The sequence below is a fragment of the Ochotona curzoniae genome, unplaced genomic scaffold (genome assembly GCF_017591425.1).
Source record: "Ochotona curzoniae isolate NIBS_2020 unplaced genomic scaffold, NIBS_Ocur_1.0 contig_523, whole genome shotgun sequence".
NCBI classification, from domain to species: domain Eukaryota; kingdom Metazoa; phylum Chordata; class Mammalia; order Lagomorpha; family Ochotonidae; genus Ochotona; species Ochotona curzoniae.
Genome location: NW_024466459.1, coordinates 77,646 through 97,132, shown reverse-complemented (window position 1 = coordinate 97,132; position 19,487 = coordinate 77,646). Strand labels below are relative to the sequence as shown.

Here is a 19,487-nt window from a genome sequence, read left to right as displayed (position 1 = left end):
GGCTGTCTTCTACTGCTTTCCCAGGCCCCAGGCAGGAAGCTGGATGGGAGGTGGGGCCATCAGGATTAGAACTGACATCTATATGGAATCCCAGTGTGTGCAAGGCAAGGACTTTAGCCACTAGGCTACTGCGCTGGACCCTGTTTTTAGTTTTTTAAGGAACCTCTATATTGTTCCCCACACTAGCTATATTATTGTCATTCCCATCAACAGTATGTAAGAGTTTCCTTTTTTCCCCCACATTGTCAGTGTCAGATAAAAATGCACCAAAACAGCGGGACTATCAAGACCAGAACTGTGATAAAACCAGGCTGTATTGGGGTCTGCTACTGAGTATGGTTCACCAGTCTGCAAGGTAGTGAGTGGCACCCAAAGTCATGCCCAGACTGACTTGCACCTCGTTTAAGCATGGTGCTGATGGGGGCTTGAGGTAGGTGTTGGACTGTTGTTTTGATTGGTTTGCCCCATTTGAATGAGTCCCAGGCGACTATTCTTGGCAGGAACTTATGGCGCCACTAGGGACTTTCGGCCTGCATCCAGGCTCTCTGGGCTAACACTCACTTGCACTTGTTATTTTTAATATTTTTTATTATAGTACTGAAAGTACTTTAAAGATTCCTACACAGCAGCCCCAATTCTCAGAGGTTCAGAGCAATTTAAATCCATCTTCACTCCTTACCACCAACTGGCATGCTCTTCTTTAAATCACTGACTTCATCTTCTCTGAGTTTCCTCTTCGTGTTTTGCCAAACAGTGTCCAGGTTACTAACATCAACAATCCCTCCTTTGGAAAAAGAAAGATGTGCAATATATTATCAATATCTTACTTCCAACTACTGCTGAAGGTTGTTATACCTGAGCACTATGATCATTACAATGTGCAAGGGCTAAGCTTCAATGAAATCTATTCAAGGGCACCAAAAAACATTCATGCAGAACTAGAACTAGAATATCTTCTTCTGGCCTGGATTTATTAGCCAGGTTGAACAACTATCTATCAATTTTTAGTCAGAGGAAAACAAATCTAAGATCTCTAAGAAATCGAGTTTGCTTTCATTTTCCCAACTCTAAGACATATATCAAGTCTTAATAAACTTTTTGATCAGCTTTTTATTTCTACAATTTATTCTTAACGATATAGTATCTGATTATTACCTTCCCTGCTAAAAGTAAAAAGAAAAATAATCCCAACAGGACCATCATCTGCAATCCAATGTACTAGATCAACTCCTAAAACTCATTCAAATATAAGAGTATATATGACATCAGAATACAGGTAAAGACAGCAGAAACTGCAATTTAGTGATTAGAAAGTGGATAAATTCAAAACATGATGCTCTCACATTCATCTGCTTTTTCCTATCATTTCACGCACCTATAAGGGATTTCACATCATCCTTCAATGTCTTTTGATAGAGCTTTGCATTTGCTGTTTAAAAAGATACAAATCAGGTCAGAAGAACAGATGTAGAGATTCATCAAGTTATTTCAAAAGTTACAATTTCAGAATGACACTCATCATTATTTGCCCTGAAGAATTTATAGTTTCATCTTAAACAATGAAATTATAGACTGGCAAAAGTTATTTATGGAGTCTTTATATCTCTTTTTGGCTACACACTAATTTTATCTGGCCTATCACTAATTTCTCTATTTCCCCTTTACTTCACATACATTGAGATCATCTCAGTTTAATCTTATAGATGCCGTACTACTAGTTTCCAAAGCAAGAACAGGCGATTCATTTTCCTGACATCAGGATTAGTGATTGGTGAAGATTATTCTAAAACTATTACAAAACAAGGTGGGATTTTCACCTTAAATTAGAGCTATTAAAATTCATTTTAAATATTTTTGGAAAGCCTTTCCTTTTTTAAGTTTACTATCAAGTAAAACTTAGGTATGAAGCAATCAGGAACATTCTCACAAAAATGTAAGAAACTATTTTCCCTTCCATATTACATTGATATTGGAAAACCTTACCACCAACTGGCAAAACATTTAAAGACTCCAGGCTTTCTTTAGGTGTTGGCCTATGTAACACTCGACTTATTGTTTCCTGTTTCTTAAGATAAGGTCTTCTACAGACATGCAGACCGGGTAATGTCTGACAGTAACAGGAACTGTGTTCATAAAGATGATGAAATCATATGCCTTTAGCTGTGCAATGTCAGTGATTCCAATTAGTATGACTAATAATGAATGCCAAACCCAAGTAGCAATATAAAAAGTTATAAAAAGTAATTTTATTTGGAATCAGTCAAAAAGCACACATAATAGCCACCAAAATTTGAAAATTATAAATTGTTTTCTTTGGAAGTTCTGAGGAGTCACACTTAGTCAACAAAGTCATAAATACTACAGGCAGTGAAAAGAAATTCCTTCCTTAGTCTTTTCTTATTTAACACTAGTTCACTTCAGAACAACAGTCTCAGAAAATTACTTTAGCTTTGTCGGTTTACATAGTAGCTGACTGAAGCAAACAAATATATACTGATAAAATCAGCACAGGATATTTAGTTCAAAAACTTAATAATTTTACTAAAATATTTGTCAATATAAACTAATTATCTCAGGAGAACAGCTCTATTATTTTTTACATTAACATTAATAATGAAAAAATTTTCTGGGACTTATGAGTGGAAGATAATGAAAAATAGGGTAGACAAATGGAAAAAAATTATTGTCATTTTATTAGGAAAATTTGCTTATACAGCAGTTGTACATACCATCAACATCAAGTGTTTTCTCTAACATCTGGTGTTCTTCAGGCTCTAAAGAGACATCTAAGTCTTTAAAAGCATCTCTTAGGTCATTAACTGGAATTCTATCAGAGTTCATCAAACTGACATTTTTGAGGGCAGTGTTTATATCTGAAAGCAAATGGAGTTTAAAACAGTACTGTTTGGAACTAATTTTCTACTTTCTAAATTTTTGAATAACAATATCTCCAACATTTTAGAATGAAATGCAAACATACATATAAATTATCTCTATGATTGTTAAATTCACAAAATTAGCCAAAGTTTTCTATATTTCAATTATTTCCCTAAGATCAGTTGTTTACATCTCATTATCAACAACGTAAAATGGTTTTCAGAAATTTAACTGAATATGACAACCATTTTATTAAAAAAATGAAAATATAGCTGCTACTGTATCACCTAAGGAAATACCTATTTTACTATCAGTGGGAAATAATTCAAGGATGATCTCTGTCCACAAGAAATTGCTCCAATTTCAAGTAATGGAAAATATCAGTTCTAAATTATCCTTTGCTTATATATTTTGCTATGTATTAGTTTTATGCTCATTCCTCAGACTTTCATTCTCTGATTAAAAGTTCCTCAAAAACTGTGTTGTCTTTTGAATGTATTATGCAAAAATGTTTAACCCAAAAAGTTGAACCCTAGCCTTTACTTTTGAACCTAAAAGACACCTAAACACAGGAATCAGCTGCCATGAAATTTATAGATGGAGTATAAACTGGAGTGTCTGAAGCTTACATGAAATAGCGGTAAGATGTCTATAGAGAAAATCAAACTGTCTGACATTCTCTCAAGCTGAGGCACTATGTATACTTAGACACCGCTGATGCTGCTGGGAATGTAAAGTGTTATAACAACTTTGGGAAACAGTCTTGCAATTTCTTTAAAAGTTAAACCTACTATCCCACAACATGTGTCAACTAATACCTCCTTGGTAGGTATACTTCTATACAATGACATGAGTGTCCACAGCTGCTTTGCTATAAAAGCAGAAACTGTAAACAATCTAATGTATGTCATCAAATAAGTGAACTGGCATATCTGTAAAATGAAATAGTACTCAGCAATAAAAAGAGTGCGCGACTGATGAATGATACACATGGATTCATCTCAAAATAACTGCTGAATAAAAGAAGTCACCTAAACAAGATTCATACGTTCATCTGAAATTCCAGAAAATGCAAACACATCTCTATAGTGATGGAAAGCAGCTAAGTGGTGGCTTAAGGATGTGAGGAAGAAGGGTGCAGAAAATACGAGACTACAAAAGGGTATGTGGAGATTCTGGAGGTAAGGAATATGCTGATTATCTTGGTTGTGATAATGGCATCATGGGTTGTGCATACATCAACACATATAAACCAATAAGTATCACACCTCAGAATGCTCTTTAAAATAATCATAACAAAGAGCAATTAAAGCTATGTCAAACATCTAAAATGAAATATGGATCAACCTACCTTCAAATACAGGTGCTGGCTTATTTGCACTCAAGTTCTCCAAAATTTCTTTGAGACTTACTTTATTATTTTCTAAAAAGTAAGACAAAAGAATTTGACATGAAATAGAAAAATGTAAATGGAAATAATCATTAAATAATCATGACAGAGGATGAAGAAAAGCAAATGCGTAACTTCTTTAAATTAGCAGAATAGAAATAAATCAGCTTTAACAATCTGTTCTTTCAAAAGAAAGAAATTCTAACTATATTAACTTATTTGGCTTAAATAATTGCATGCATATTTACCCATACACATAAACCCATGTAGGCATAAATATTTTAAGACTCATAGTCTTTATTAAATTCATTCAAAATATTTATATGGATTAAAACTTTTCTATATTTATTAAATATTGATGCAGGTACAAAATAAATATATAATGGATATAATCTATATTTATTTCTTTAAACATTTATTTATTTTTATTGGAAGGGTAAATTTACAGAAAGAAGAAGAAACAGAGGGAAAGATCTTCCATCTGCTGGTTAGCTGCCCAAATGGCTACAGTGGCTGGAGCTAAGACAATCCAAAGGCAGGAGCCAGGAGCCAGAAGCCCTCTCTGGGTCCCCGATGTTGGTGCAGGGTTCAAATGCTTGGGGCCATCCTCAATTGCTCTCCTAGATGACAAGCAAGGAGCTAGATGGGAAGTGGAGCAACCAGGACAGAAACTGTCACCCATGTGGGATGCCAGCATTTGCAGGGGGAGGGTTAGCCAATTTAGTCATCACGCTGAGTCTTAAGGTTGCTTCATATTTACAAATATATATGCTGGATTTAATACCAGTTTATAAATAAGCATGATAAATTTAACCATAAGCAGAAGATGACTTTTAAAAATACTTCCAGGATATAGAATAAGGCTTTTAATTAGCTTTCAATATCTTGTTCTCATTTTGTTTCGAAAACCCAGTTTATCTGTCTGTAAGAATGACCTATTATAAAAAAGACAATTATTTTCAAGGATGCAGTAAAAAGAGGATGGTTGCACATTGATGGTGAGGGCATAAATTAGTACAGCCATTATGAAAAACACGAAATTCCTCAAAAACAATTTAAAGTAGCACTATAAATATGATTCAGCAATTTCACTCCCATGGAACTGAAAACTGAAAATGAAATCAGTATATTAAAGGGATATCTGCAGTCAGCATTATTGGCAACAGCCAAGAAAACGAATCAACATAAGGGTCTATCAGTAATGATGAACCAAATGGGGGCAGGCCATCTCAGACTGGGCCACCGCATCCACTGGCATGTGCAAGAGTCAGGGCTGGTAGGAGAACCTTGAAGACACCCTTGCTGAGCTGCTGCTTACACTGGTGAGTGTGAGAGCTGGAAATGGGGGCTAGGCTGCCACACTTGCTGGCCTGCACTAGAGCCAGAACAAGTGTGGGTCGGCTGGGCTGGACCCTAGCACCTGTTGGCAAGTGCCAGGACTGGATGCAAGTTATGTCAGGCTAGACCATAATACCCCCTGGTAAGCACAAGATCCTGTGCTAGGAGGGGGCCTGGTAGAGAAACTGGTGTGGGCACTTCTCTGCCAGCTGCAGCTCCTACTATGTAGCACAAGAACGAGGGATGGTGACAGAGTGGACTGGACAAGGGAGCAGCATCCATCAGCATCTGTGTGGGCTGGGTCGGGGGGTGGGTCAGGCTGTGTTAAGCTGTAGGACCAATAGTTGAGCACTCGAGCCAGATGGGATGTGAGACAGATCAGAGGCTAGGCTGCAGCACATGCTGACACATGCAAAAACTGGGGCTGGGTGTGGGCCTGGTAGTGGTTATTGGAGGATACCCAGACAGGCCATAGTACCCATTGGTGTACATGAAGACTGGACCTGTGGCAAGGTTGGTCTGGGCTAAGTCACATCACCAACCAGTTCACATCAGAGATTGGGGTTGGGGCAGAACTGGCTAGGTAGCTGCATCCACTGGTATATGCATTGACTGCCACAGGTAATGGACTGAACCTGACCCTGTACTGGCGCTGGTGCATAGAATAGTCAATTCTGAGTTCACTCCAGGCAAGGTTTCTTGTGAGACTTGCCAAATAAATAGCTCAACTCAAGCTCTGGCCACAGAGAAACCAAGAAGATATGTGTTCCACAATCACAACATATGTGAATGCATGTGTCTGGACTGGGCTTCCTCAGTTACAGATGCCTGTACAGAGGTCAGCCTGCCAAGATTCACATAGGGGATATCACAGCCAGCTCATCCAGTTCAGCAGCGGATGTTGAGTGCCTTGTCAGAGGAAGGAAAGCAGAACAAATTGGACTGCTCTCCTGGCCAAACTTTGCAGCAAGTATCTGGGCCTGCAGATGCACTAAGCAGAACTTGCTTAGCCCATACAGCCTGGAAAGATTATCTCAACCCTAGCGCATTGTACCCACTAATGTTTCAGGGCTATCAAAAGCACTCAAGCAACACCCTGGGAACACTGACCCCACATCGAGGTCTCTAAGGCACCATCAATGACCGTCCCCCATCCCTGGGAGATGATGTAGTGTGACCACAAGGAGTTGTCCCACCACCCCTTCCTTCCCTGGGGACTCAGGAGAAAAAAAATTAAACATTTGTTCTATTCACCTTCCTACATACCCTTCAATTTACTTCCATCCCCAACCTAATCAGAGATCCACATGGATGTGCACCCCTCTCAACTATGTAAACAATGTTAAAAACAAAATAAAAATAAAAAAAATAAACTGAAAAACAAAGAATTTATGGACATCAATTATGTAGCAAGATGACTATAATTAGTAGCATTTGAAAATCAATGAGGGGGCCCGGTGTGGTGGCGCAGTGGTTAAGGTCCTCGCCTTGCACCCCCGGGATCCCATATTGGTGCCAGTTCTATCTCGGCAGCCCTGCTTCCCTTCCAGCTCCCTGCCTGTGGCCCAGGAAAGCAGTCGAGGACGGCCCAAAGCTTTGGAACCCTGCACCCGCATGGGAGACCTGGAAGAGGCTCCTAGCTTCGGACTGGCATAGCATCGACCGTTGAGCTCACTTGGGGAGTGAATCATCAGACGGAAGATCTTTTTCTCTGTCTCTCCTCTCTGTATATCTGCCTTTCCAATAAAAAAAATAATAATAATTAAAAAAAAAAAAAGAAAATCAATGAGGGAGTAAAGTTCAAGTTACCACAAAAAATATAACAACATAAGGTTATAGATATAGTAAGTAGCAAATCTAATATTCTACAGTGTACATATCTATCAAAACATAGCATTGAAAATAATAAATACATACAACTTTTTGCTGGTCAATTTAAAAAAACATATGGGGTCAGTATTGGGAAAGTTAAGCTTCCTATGACATCAGCATCCCTTAAGAGTGCTGGTTCAAGTCCAAGGGACTCCACTTCCGATCCAACTCCTTGCTAAAGCAGAGGAAGATGCCCCAAGTACTTGGGCCCCTGCCCACACATGGGCGACCTGGAAGTAGCTCCTGGCTTCAGACTGGCCCACCCAGCCCCAGACAGTGTGGTCATTTAGGGAATGCACCAGTGAATGAAAGGTTCTGTGTGTGTCTCTCTCTTTCTCTCTCTGCAATACTTTCAAGTAAATAAATAAACATCTCACTAATTAACAAATAAAATACATATGTGTAAAACAAATATCCAAAGTAAATGGTAAAAACTAGTACTTAAGCAACTTTAATATAGATTACTCTTTCATAAAGGATTCACCATCAACAGACGCTTGTTTCAAGATCTCTTGGAATGTCTCGTTACTCAATGCAATTCCAGCACTCGAGAGTTTGGAGCCCAGTTCATTTACAGGTATCTTATTATTTCTGAGACTATTAAAAACTGTAATCTCTTTAAGTAAATCTGTGAATACAAGGGAGAATACAGAACAGATAATGGAACTGGATAAGACTTTTTTAAAACTAAACATCCAGCTTTAAAGAGGCGGATATATTAACTATTTACACTCAAGGGTGTTTCTATCATATGCCTAAATCTTTAAAATTACAGAGCTTTTCAAGAACAACTATGTGATAACCCTTAGAACAAAGTCATGTATCAGAAATACACAGAAGCCAAGCATCTGAAAAACAAGAAAAAAGAAAAATGCAAATTCACCCCCATGTGGGAGACCTGGAAGAAGCTTTTGGTGCATGGCTAATAGCTAATGGCTCATGCTCCAGATTGGCTCAACTCGAGCTGTTGTGGCCATTTGGGGAGTAATCCCTGCTAATGGTCTGAAAGACCATCACGATACATCATTATCAAACTCTCTTCAATTGAACATAAAGAAAAGATACTTAAATATGCACATGAGAAAAATTAACTTATAGGAGAACTCCAATCAGACTCACAGCTGGCCCCTCAGAAGAATCTCTACAGTCCAGAAGAGAATGGAGTGATGTAGTCTAGATCCTAAGAAGAAAACAAATGCCATCCCAGAATAATATGCAGCAAAACTTTATTCTGTCTTTGAAAGTTAAAAAAGAAAACTTTCACAGTAAGCAAAAGCTGAAAGACTTCACCTCTGCTATACCTGTCACACAAATGATACTTAATAATGTCCTATTGACAGGGAAAAGGAGTGGCATCTACCAAAAACAAAGGTAAATGTGGAGAATGTCCCAATAAAATGACAAAAGAAGACCAAAACAATGAACAACCCATGGCTAAAATGACTAAACCATATGCTGCTAAATGAACAATGGGTTATAGAAGAAATCAAAAAGGAAATTAAAAAAATTCCTTGAAGTCAGTGAAAAGCATCAACATATCGAAACATGGGATACAACCAAGGCAATGTTAACAGGAAAGTACAACATTCTTCTCAAATCTAGAGAAAACTATGCTAAAATTCACATGGAAACAATTTTTTTGAGAGTGCAGATGGTATATTTTGCATGTTCTCAACATTTTAGAAACATTCTCTTAAAACCAACTTCATTGCAAATCCTATTAAATACAGGTTTTTTTCTATTTTTTTTTAATTATTATATTTTGACAATCTTTACATAGATAGTTAGGGTAAAAAGGTTCAAGAGGCACCCCATGGTGAAGACAGGAAGCCAGTGGATGCATGTCCTCTGGTTTCTTATAAAGTCATTGACATTCAATTATGCAGGTTCTGCCCCAACGACTTTATTTAATCCTTATCATTTCCCAAAGGATCTGTCTCTAATACCACTGGGGTCAGATTAAGTTTACACTTTTGATACTCACGATGAAGATTCAATCACAACCTAAGTTTCAGAGAGGACAAACCATATTCAAACTGTATCAAATACTAGTTCTATAAAGAAAGTTCAAGTACTAAGCATAAAGTTTGAGTGTATGGCCTTTGAATGAGTTCTATCTTTTAACACTTTTTTACTATAAAGCTTTTACCAGTAAAATTGTAAACATTTTGTGTGTTTAAGGCCTGTACACAATCTTTCACATTCACCATGTTGTCTTCTGGAAAGAAAAGAGAGAAGTGACAGACTAGAAATTCCAGATACAGTAATCTTAAAAGTCTTCTATCTGAAGCAACATTCAGCTTTTATATATTTCTTGAATCTTTTATCCACAAGGTACTTCTGAATTCATTCCCATTCATTATATCTTGCCATACCCTGACAAGGTTATTGACATACTATTTCTGATCTACTTATAATGGAATTAAAGTACCAACAAATGTCCAGTAACATCACTCAGGCAAAGGTGGAAAAACTAAGATTTCTACTCACATAACTAGAATACTTAACCTGTTCTTAACACACTGAATTACAGTGAATGTGAGCAGACAGAATTTCAAAAAGACCACTCCTCACAAGATTTGGACTTGCTTGTTTTAAGGTGTTCTTGAAACTTCAGAAAAGAAAATTAAAGAAAAATCCAAAGGTAACACTTAAAATACTTGCCAGAAACCAAACCTGATGGAAGACTTTTCTCTATCTCCTCTGGAGATGATTTAATCTCAGCACTTCTTAGAAGGTCTTCCAAGTTCTCAGCTATCCTGTCACCTCCAAGTGAATCAAGAGCTGATACAGCCCCCCGTGACTCTAGAAGTAGAAAAAAAGAAGTCATTTGGTAATTGAAGTAATTTCTAATTTAAAAACAACAGAAACAATCACTGCGTACTTCTGTTAGTGGCATCCTGTGGTTTAATATTATATTTGAACTGAGGAATAACAACATTTCAGAGTAATTCATCCCTCAGATGACTCTATGACCAGCAGCTCAATGTACAACCCTGCCACTCCACTTCCTGGTAATGCTCCTGGGAAAACAGTGAGTTATGGTCCAAATCCCTGGGTCCTTGCCTTGCATGTGGAAGACCCAGATAGAGTGCTCCAGGCTCCTTACTGCACCTGACCCAGCCTAGACCAACCAGGTCAATGAACCAGAGACAGGACATTTCTCTTTGATGATCTTTTTTTCTCATTTTTTCTCTTTCTTTCTCTCTCTTCTTACCTTTCACACCTCTGCTTTCCAAGTAAATCAATCTTATTTAAAAAAAAAAAAAGATATTCATCCTGAACAACCTTTCTAAGCCCCACCTTCTTATTTCAGAATTAATTCAAAAAATGATAACTACAACCTCAGAGGGGGCACCAAAAAAAAAAAAATCTATCATTTTCTAAGAAATGTCACCACATTTGATCCTGACAGCTCTGAAACAGGATGACATTAGCTTCTTCATTTTAAAGATGAGCAAACCCAAATGGCCTAGAGAAATCGCTCATGTTAATTGGAAATCCACATCTGTCTACCCCAAAGCCCATGCTCATTTCTACTTCCACGCATAGCTTCCTACAATAGGCAATCTAATATTTTATGTTGGAGGTAGTTGCCTGACCAGATAATATATTGACATTTTAACTGGAAATCAATTATTAAGCACTTTTGTTAACATAAAGGAGAAATTCTAACCAAAGGAATTTCACATGTAAAGCACTGAAAATCTGAAAGTGCTTGTCTACTTCTTATATACAGCAAGGATTATATTTGCCTCCCTAAACATTTTTGCTGTTTTGCTTTGATGTTTACTGAGCAGATAGCTGTTTGAATAGTTATTCAAATTCCCAGTGATGTTGTTTCAAACATATTCTCCAAATAAAAAGGCAGACAAAAACCATGTATATTGCCGTTACTAATTTTTGTCCTGTTTTTAATTTTTAAGTAAAAAAAAAATCAAGTAATAGAAGACTTATGCTACCCTAACTACACTCTTTATTTAGGAAAAACTAAAGACATGAGAAATACCTACTTGAGAAAGTGACCAAAAATATGAGAAATTCTATAATTTAGAGCAATAAGTCTAAGGCTTAAAATTATATGTGAAAAGCAACACCCAGAAAAATTTTTAAGAATTATATAGTCATACCTGGAAAAATTTTGAAGCCAATAGATTACAATCCGTGAGTCCCAAGAATCAAACAAAAAATGATTAGAGAGAACTTCCAATAAACCCCTTTTCTAGGGGGAAAGTTTTTTTTTTTCCTATATTATAGAAGCTACCTTTTTTGAAGAAAATAACGTCTTGTTTGCCTACAAGCAGATCAAGGCCAACATACTAACCAGAAATTAATGTAACACTAAAAGGTAAATTTAACAAATAGTTCAGCACTTGCCTTCTAACCTGGAGGTGTCATTCATACTCTTTACTACTTCTGCAAATTCTTCAAATTGTACTTGGTCATCTTCTGTAAGAAAAACATTTTAACAGATCAGCTTCAGTAAGCAATGAAAAATGTTGATAAAATGTGAATAACTTCATTGTTCATGAGAATTATATTTTCCTTAAATATTTTGAATACTGTGTGGAACTAATGAATTTTAAGACTGCAGAAGTCAAGCTGAGTTCTCAACTTCTATCATTAAAGAGAGACTGTATAATCAATATAAATAAAATGAAACACTAAAAAAATAAAAGACTAATATATATTCTTAGATAAGCCTAAGAGTTAGATCTTGGTTTTAGCTTAGTATTTCAATTATTTGAAAACAAAAAAATTTTTACTAGAGAAACTGAAGAACTTCTTTCAGTGCCTGATGTTTCTACGACTGTAATTTCTAACAACAGTTTATATCTGTTTCTTATACAAGAATACCCAAGTGATGAATTACACATTCAAAGTAGAGATACAGGAGGACAAGCAGCTTTACTTTTCATTTCCTATTTTATTAGGAATATGGAACCTAGTCCAAGGATTCAGAATTACTGTAGCATAGGATCAAAGACTAGAATAAAGCATAACCAGCAAGGTTATAGCCAATATGCAAGATAAAAACCTGTATATAGAGGTTTTTAATTTGTTCATTTTTAATATAGTTAGCTATTGACATCTTACCTTCTATCTAGCATGGCTTTTAAACCAACACTTGAGTTTTGGGAATTTTATTCTACAGAGAAACCATATATTTACATGCAGTACTTTTCCTGCTTCTGTATTTTGGCAGCCCTACATTTCCCTTATTACAAAGGCTCTTGAATCTATCATTTATCTCAAGTAGCACTAATAATAAAATTTGAAGAGTGCTCGTAATTCTCTCTGTGTTCTCCTGTATATGCTGCTTTCCGCTAATGTATTAGCTAACTACACACACACACACAGATACATATATACATGACTTTGCTTGAATATACCAAATGCATGTTTGTTCAATTTGGATAATAAAATTATATATCAATATAGGACAATCTGAAATTCCTTCATATTCCACATATATTGATAATTTAAGCACATTGGAACACTCTAAGATGTGATACTATATAACCAATAGAAAAAAAATTAGTAGTAAAGTTCCCTGACATTAATCTCGGGAGAGATATCTGAGATATGACTCCCAAAACAAAATTAATGAAAGTAAAAGTAGACACGAGATATCATGAAGCTAAAAAGCTCTGCAAAATGATAGGAAAAAAACTGTAAGAATGAAGAGATAGCTTACATACTGGGAGAAAATATTTGCAAATCATATGCCAGATAAGGGACTAGCACCCAAACCATACATAAAATTCAAACCACTCAATAACAACAAACATATATGCCCTATTTTTTAAATGGAAAAAGGACTTCCAATATAATTTTCTCAAAAGAAAAATAACCAAGAGATTTCTAGAGAAAAAAAATGCTCAACATCACTTATCATGAACGAAAGGCAACTTGAAACACAATGAAACAGCACCTCATAATTGTTAGATCAGAAGTTCTCAAAACGTAAGCATATCTTTGTGCATTCTTTCACAGTATTTTGAATACCCACCATCAACTTTCACTAAATTCAGTGCAGCCAGGAACTCATCTTTATTTAAATTGCTATTCAAACTAGCCAGAGTATTCCACAGACGAGAAACTCGCATCTTGTCCTTGCTGAGACTGTGGAGGCTTTCAACAGCATTGGGCAACCCTGAAAGGTTGAGGGAGACACAAGCTTCATCACATCCTTCTCTCCAGGGAATTATTGTAGCAAGCATTCATTTGGAATACAGCCAAGCATTTACGTCTTTATTCTTAATGGCAACTATGGCAAAAAAATATATTGCCAATTTTCAAATATCATAACATAGTAACTAATATCTAATTTAATATATCTCAGGGGATTGTATTTCCAGATTTTATAATATCCACACCCTTGAATAATTATTAGATATGAAAATAACACTTCACTTTTTAAATTATAATGATTTTCTAAAGTATTGAATATGAAAATACTTTTACTTTTTACATTCAACTTAAAATTTACAAAAGTCTGAACTCACAAATATTTCCATCTGATAAAGCAGTGAATCAAGTAACTTCTGTTCTGTATCTGCTCCTCCTTTCCTCCCCACCCCCTGTCCCTCCAACTTCTTCCCTGGCTCCCTCTTCAATTGATCACATCACACAATGGAAATAAACTTCATTCTTTGGAGGGTTTTAAACAGCAGAGTGAATTCACATCTTAGCAATTTGTAAAATGTCATTTGATACTAGACAGAGGAACCCTCCTGAAGTTTAGACAATTAGGAAACTACAAGTTCAGAGGGGGAAAAATTTTGTCAGTGGCTTTGACAGAGTGACAGTGATGGAGGCAATTATCAGTGAGTAAATTCAAGATACATTTTTAGAATGAAGATGAGCTTTCACTGATGAATTGAATAGGAGGTTGAAGAGATTAAGATCACAAAAAACTAAGCTGGAGACCAGAGCAACTAGACAGAAATTGACACTAAAGACTAGCAAAAAGCAAATAGTGAGAAAGTTGATCAAAAGCACATATTTCAGGAGGTTTTCAAAACACCTGTGGAAAACTGAAATTAAAATCTTTGAGTGCAAATAAAATTAATCCATGCATGTTTCTATCACGGTAATCACGTTACGTGAACTTTCTGAGGGCCTTTCATGTTATTTAAGGTAGTAGGATCATTCTGGAAGAGCCTTAGCTAGAAAATGGGACTCAACTTGCATTATTTTTAACATATTGTTAACATATTTTAACAACAAAAGAGATAGCAAACAAGATCAAAATGGAATGAGTAACAAAGTGGGAAGGAAACTGGGAGATTACTGTATCATAAGAAACCGGGGGAGAAAAAAATTTCAAAATGAAACTCATTAAGAGCTGCTAGATGGGCAAGAGTCTGAGTTTTCAGTTAAGATGGGCTTGGGCCACCTGTATCCCATGCAGTATGTGTATGTGTGCTTTGTCCTGGCTATACATCTGACCCTAGCTGCCTGTTGATAAGCATCCTGGGAAACAGCGACGGATCAAGTAGTGAGTCCTCACCACTCACATGGGAGTACTGACTAAGTTCCTGGTTCCTGGTGACAGCTTGGTCCAGCCTTGGCCATTGTGGGCACTCTGGGTGTGACCTAGCAGATGGGGACTGTGTGTGTGTGTGTATGAGTTTATGTGTTTCTGTCAAATTTTTAAAAAATAAAATTATAAAACAATAAAAGCTGCCAGAGCTGAAAAGATGAAGACATAAAATTAATCACTGGATTTAGCAAAATGACACTCTTCTTAAAAAGCTAGTATTAGTATGAAGTGCATGTTTTAATAAAATAGAATTGGTAGTATAGAAGACTAAGATTAGCCAGATTACTCCAATACACCAAATTTTAAAAATCAAGAAAAATAGTATTTTGTCACAGATGAAAAAGAATGGGTTGAATGGAAGAGTAGACACAATGGAACTAGGACTACCATAACAAGCGAAACAAAAGGATTAAAATGACTATTAACTATGGGCTTAAACAGCTGGATGTTAATGGATGCTAATTTCAAAGTAAAGGGCAATCACCAAGTTCCAGAAATGAGGAAGAAATGTGAAACATGTATGTACCTGAGCTGGTACCACAGTGGTCAGATGGCATAATGTGGAATTAAGAGGACGAGATACATCTGAGCTCTAATTTTAATTCTACCTCCTACTAGCTGTATGACATTAGGGAGAGATTTTTTTTTTAAATCTCTGTACCTCGGTTTTCTAGTCTATAAAACATACATTAGTGGAGTTGATATGAGAAATCTATGAGTTACATAAAAAGTATATGGAACAGTACTGGTGACATCAGCACTGATACATAAAATTAACAAATAATAAAAATTATTATTATTATGTGATGCATATGAGACTAAAATTACAGTTGAGGTACCCACATAACATATAACTTGGGAAGTCTTCCCATCTCAAAAGTTGTGACTAAAACACTTCAGCTTCCTTTCTAGGAATTCAGGAAGAAAGTTTGTTCTCTATTCCTAAAGTCTGGACAGGGGGGAAAACAAGTGTCCAATTATAATCTAAATCTCAGAGCACCATGTATGAATGTCAGATTTCAAATCAGTTTGGAGCTGACACATGGCATAGTGGAGGGGCCTGGCTCCAGCCATTGCAGCCATGGGGATTGAACCAGCAGACGGAAGATCTCAATTTCTCTTCTTTCTCCCTCCCTTGCTCCTTCAATCTCTTTTTCTTTGTCTAAATTCTAAAGTGTCTAAATTCCATAAAAGTGACTCAATTAATTATTATTATGGGGAAAAATTAAGTTGGATCCCAATTTCCTCTGGTACCTAATCATAATTCCAGATAAAAATAAAGACTCCAATACAAAATTCTTTAAAGTTGATAGAAAAAAACACTGGGAAATATCTTAATGTCCTCAAAAAATGAGGTAGACTCCTATTTGTTATATAAGTCAAAGTTATTTGTTAAATATGAGAAGGGCATCAATTTGGATAGGATTAGAAGTTTAAGAGATTGGAAATTTTAAAGACTTTTTTTTCCAGAAAGTTGAAGGATGGCCAGCTGTGAAAAAAAAACTTTTTAAAATAGGAAGTATAATTTCTCCATAGCACTAAAGGCCAGCAAGCAGAAAACAATAACCAAAATGTTCCAGTGGTACACTTCACAATCCATGCACCCATTTGATTTTCTGCAGGATAAAATGGGATTTAGCCAGATGGGTGCAACAAAATTACCAGGAAGCAAGATCAAGAATTGGATAAGAACCAAAAGCAAAATGTATATAAGATCAAGAATTGGATAAGGACCAAAAGCAAAAGAGGAGACTGATAGATAAGGGAAAAGCAGTAGATGATGGAAGGTATCGATGAGATACAAAGGAAATATGTACTGAGCCAATCTGACAAAGAAAAGAGAAAAATTGTAAATATAAACATACAATATTAAAAATGATAAAATTATATAGCTAAGATATGAATAAGATAATATAAAATTTAATCTTCTTGAAATTGGAATTCCTATAAGAAATAAAATGACTGAAAATACAATTTCTTCATCCTTATTTATTGTGTGCTTTTATATGAGGCAAATTAGACTGACTTACATTATAATGTAAAAGTAACTATTGCTTAGAATCTATTATTACGAAGTACTCAAGGATAAAATAACACAATGCTGCTTTTAGTCCCGATTTTAAAGTGCTAACTTTATTCTATTAAAAATATACATGGATCATCTTATTTTTCTTAGGATAAGTTTCTTAATGGAAAAGACCAATTTTCACATTAGTGTTCTACCACTCAACACAAAGCCTGTACGCATTAATAACTCATAAATGCTATTGAATAATTTGGAAGATGGGAACAAATACTGAAAAAACAGTGGAAATGAGAAATTCTCCAGGTTAGTTCTCAACCACTAGATGTCATCATTTTCCCAAAGTGAGAAGACATTTTAAATCTTTTTCCCAAAATGAATGTTACAGACTCAAACATGGTTCTAGCTTTGCATCACAAGGACAGGGATGAGAAGACTGTGACAGCTTTTCAATTCGCTTGCATGTAGAAGTTGTCCTATAACGTCAACAACAGAGAAGATTATAGACAAACATAGTAGCAGGAAGCTAGGCATTCATTTGGTTGGTCCAATGACTAGCTCTTCCGCCATTGTATAGTCTCCTAAAATCTGACAAACTGTTTCATCCATTAAAAAAATACATAATATTCTTACATAATTTTTCAGAGAAACGTTCTGTATTGCTCAACATTGTATCAACAAATTCTTTAAAATTCACTCTTTTTGCATCTAAAAAGAAAAGAAACATTTTTCAGTATCATTAAGCATAAATTATTAATGATATTGAATTATGCAAAATCAAGTCATATATTCAAGGAACTATAATTATAATCAATCCAGTAATATTAATCATTACCACTATACATTGGTATAATGGGAAAATACAATTCAATTTATAAGCAAAAACTGAGGCACAGTGTTGACATGGCACACCTTAGCCATCTTGTAAGATGTATCCAACTGAAGTGTCAGTTCAAATTCTGGCTGCTTTACTTGGATTCAAATTCCCATTAACACACCTGAAAAGGTAACAAAGATGGTCCAAGTACTTGGGTCTTTGCCACGACATGGAAGACTGGAACGGAGATATGTCTATTGGCTTTGGCATGGTACACAACTAGTTATTGCAGCATTTAGAAGGTGGACTAGAGAGTGGAAGCAAGATCTTTCTCACACTCTATAACTTTTGAATAAATAATTCTTTTTAAAAATTGATGAATACTAAGACAATTTATTAAAATCCTTCTAGTCCCTAAAAGTGTGCAATATTTTAATTTTGATATAATTATCTTGTCTTGGCTTTCCATCAAATCAACAAGAGTTAGTGAAGTATTGGTGTCTTAATTTTCAAATTAAAGATAATACACAATAAATGATTTTTCTAAGGCCACAGAAAAAATAGAAAACCAAGGATTAGAAGCAAGTTCTCTTGGTTCCTGCTCTCTTCCACACCAGCCTATCATTCACAAAAACACTGTTATTCCAGTATACTGCAGAAATCATTAAGTATTTTAGAAAATGCCATTCCTTGATTATATATAATTTCTCGTAATAGTCCAAATGTTGGAGTTTTTTAAATTCTAAACTTTCCAAGGCCATACACCAAGAATGGGACTACAAATAAAAAGGCACACGAGGCAGGATTTGGGATCTCTGACAGATGACTTATCTAAACAGAGCTTTGAAGTTTCTTTGTGATTGCTTTTAACTGCACATCATAAGTTTGGCTAGAAATGCTACGATTGAAAGAATATATAATTAACAGGGAAGCTCAGCAGAAAGATTTGGAAAATTCATAGCACAGCCAGAGGAGGAATGAAGATAAGTGTGATTGGGAAGGGAGAGTGCACTGGGAAAATTGCTAGCCAAAGAGATTAATTAATACAAGTAAACAGGATTTGTGCTCAGCCAGGAAAACACTGACAGAAAAAACCCCACAAGCATGTCAGACATCTTCCAGACTGCCTCTCCCATCCCAGGCCAGAGACCTGGAGGGCAGTACTGTTTCACACCTCCACATGTTTACTCTGGGATTATCCTGAGGATTCATTTTCTGTTCAGTGAGGGAACTGACTGTACATTCTCTGAGTGCACTGATGTTCCAAGCACGCCGAGATGCAGATTTTACTAGCATCAGATCTCAGATCGTTCCATCCTGGCTTTAATAGACTTTCCCGGGGCAACGGTGTAAGTCAATTTTTTCTCTGTATCTACAGATTTAGATTAACATCTGGAAATTATTACATATGATAGAAAATAGGAATACAACTCCATTTTTTTTCCTGTTTGAATAATTATTGCACTAGCATTGACTAAGCGGTTCTTGTTTCTTCAGTGAGCTGTGATCTCTCAAATATGTTTTCCAACTCTTTATCGCTATACCAAATATTCAAGAAAAGCTCCTATTGAAGGAAAGAGGTTTCTTTTCACCCAGAGTTTTGCAGGCTCACAGGCTGACT

The 19,487-nt window shown here is 35.9% G+C and overlaps 1 protein-coding gene across 1 annotated transcript in view; it reads right to left on the bottom strand.

The window, feature by feature from the left end:
- Positions 1-19,487, bottom strand: part of EFCAB13 (EF-hand calcium binding domain 13) — a 191,792-nt gene that overhangs the window by 133,811 nt on the left and 38,494 nt on the right. Inside the window, exons 15-20 of the mRNA XM_040989343.1 lie at positions 17,683-17,757; positions 13,491-13,634; positions 7,962-8,105; positions 4,229-4,300; positions 2,730-2,873; positions 680-784 (exon numbers count right to left, since the gene is read on the bottom strand). Of these exons, the coding sequence (XP_040845277.1) occupies positions 680-784; positions 2,730-2,873; positions 4,229-4,300; positions 7,962-8,105; positions 13,491-13,634; positions 17,683-17,757 (684 nt within the window). The remainder of the gene's footprint in view (positions 1-679; positions 785-2,729; positions 2,874-4,228; positions 4,301-7,961; positions 8,106-13,490; positions 13,635-17,682; positions 17,758-19,487) is intronic.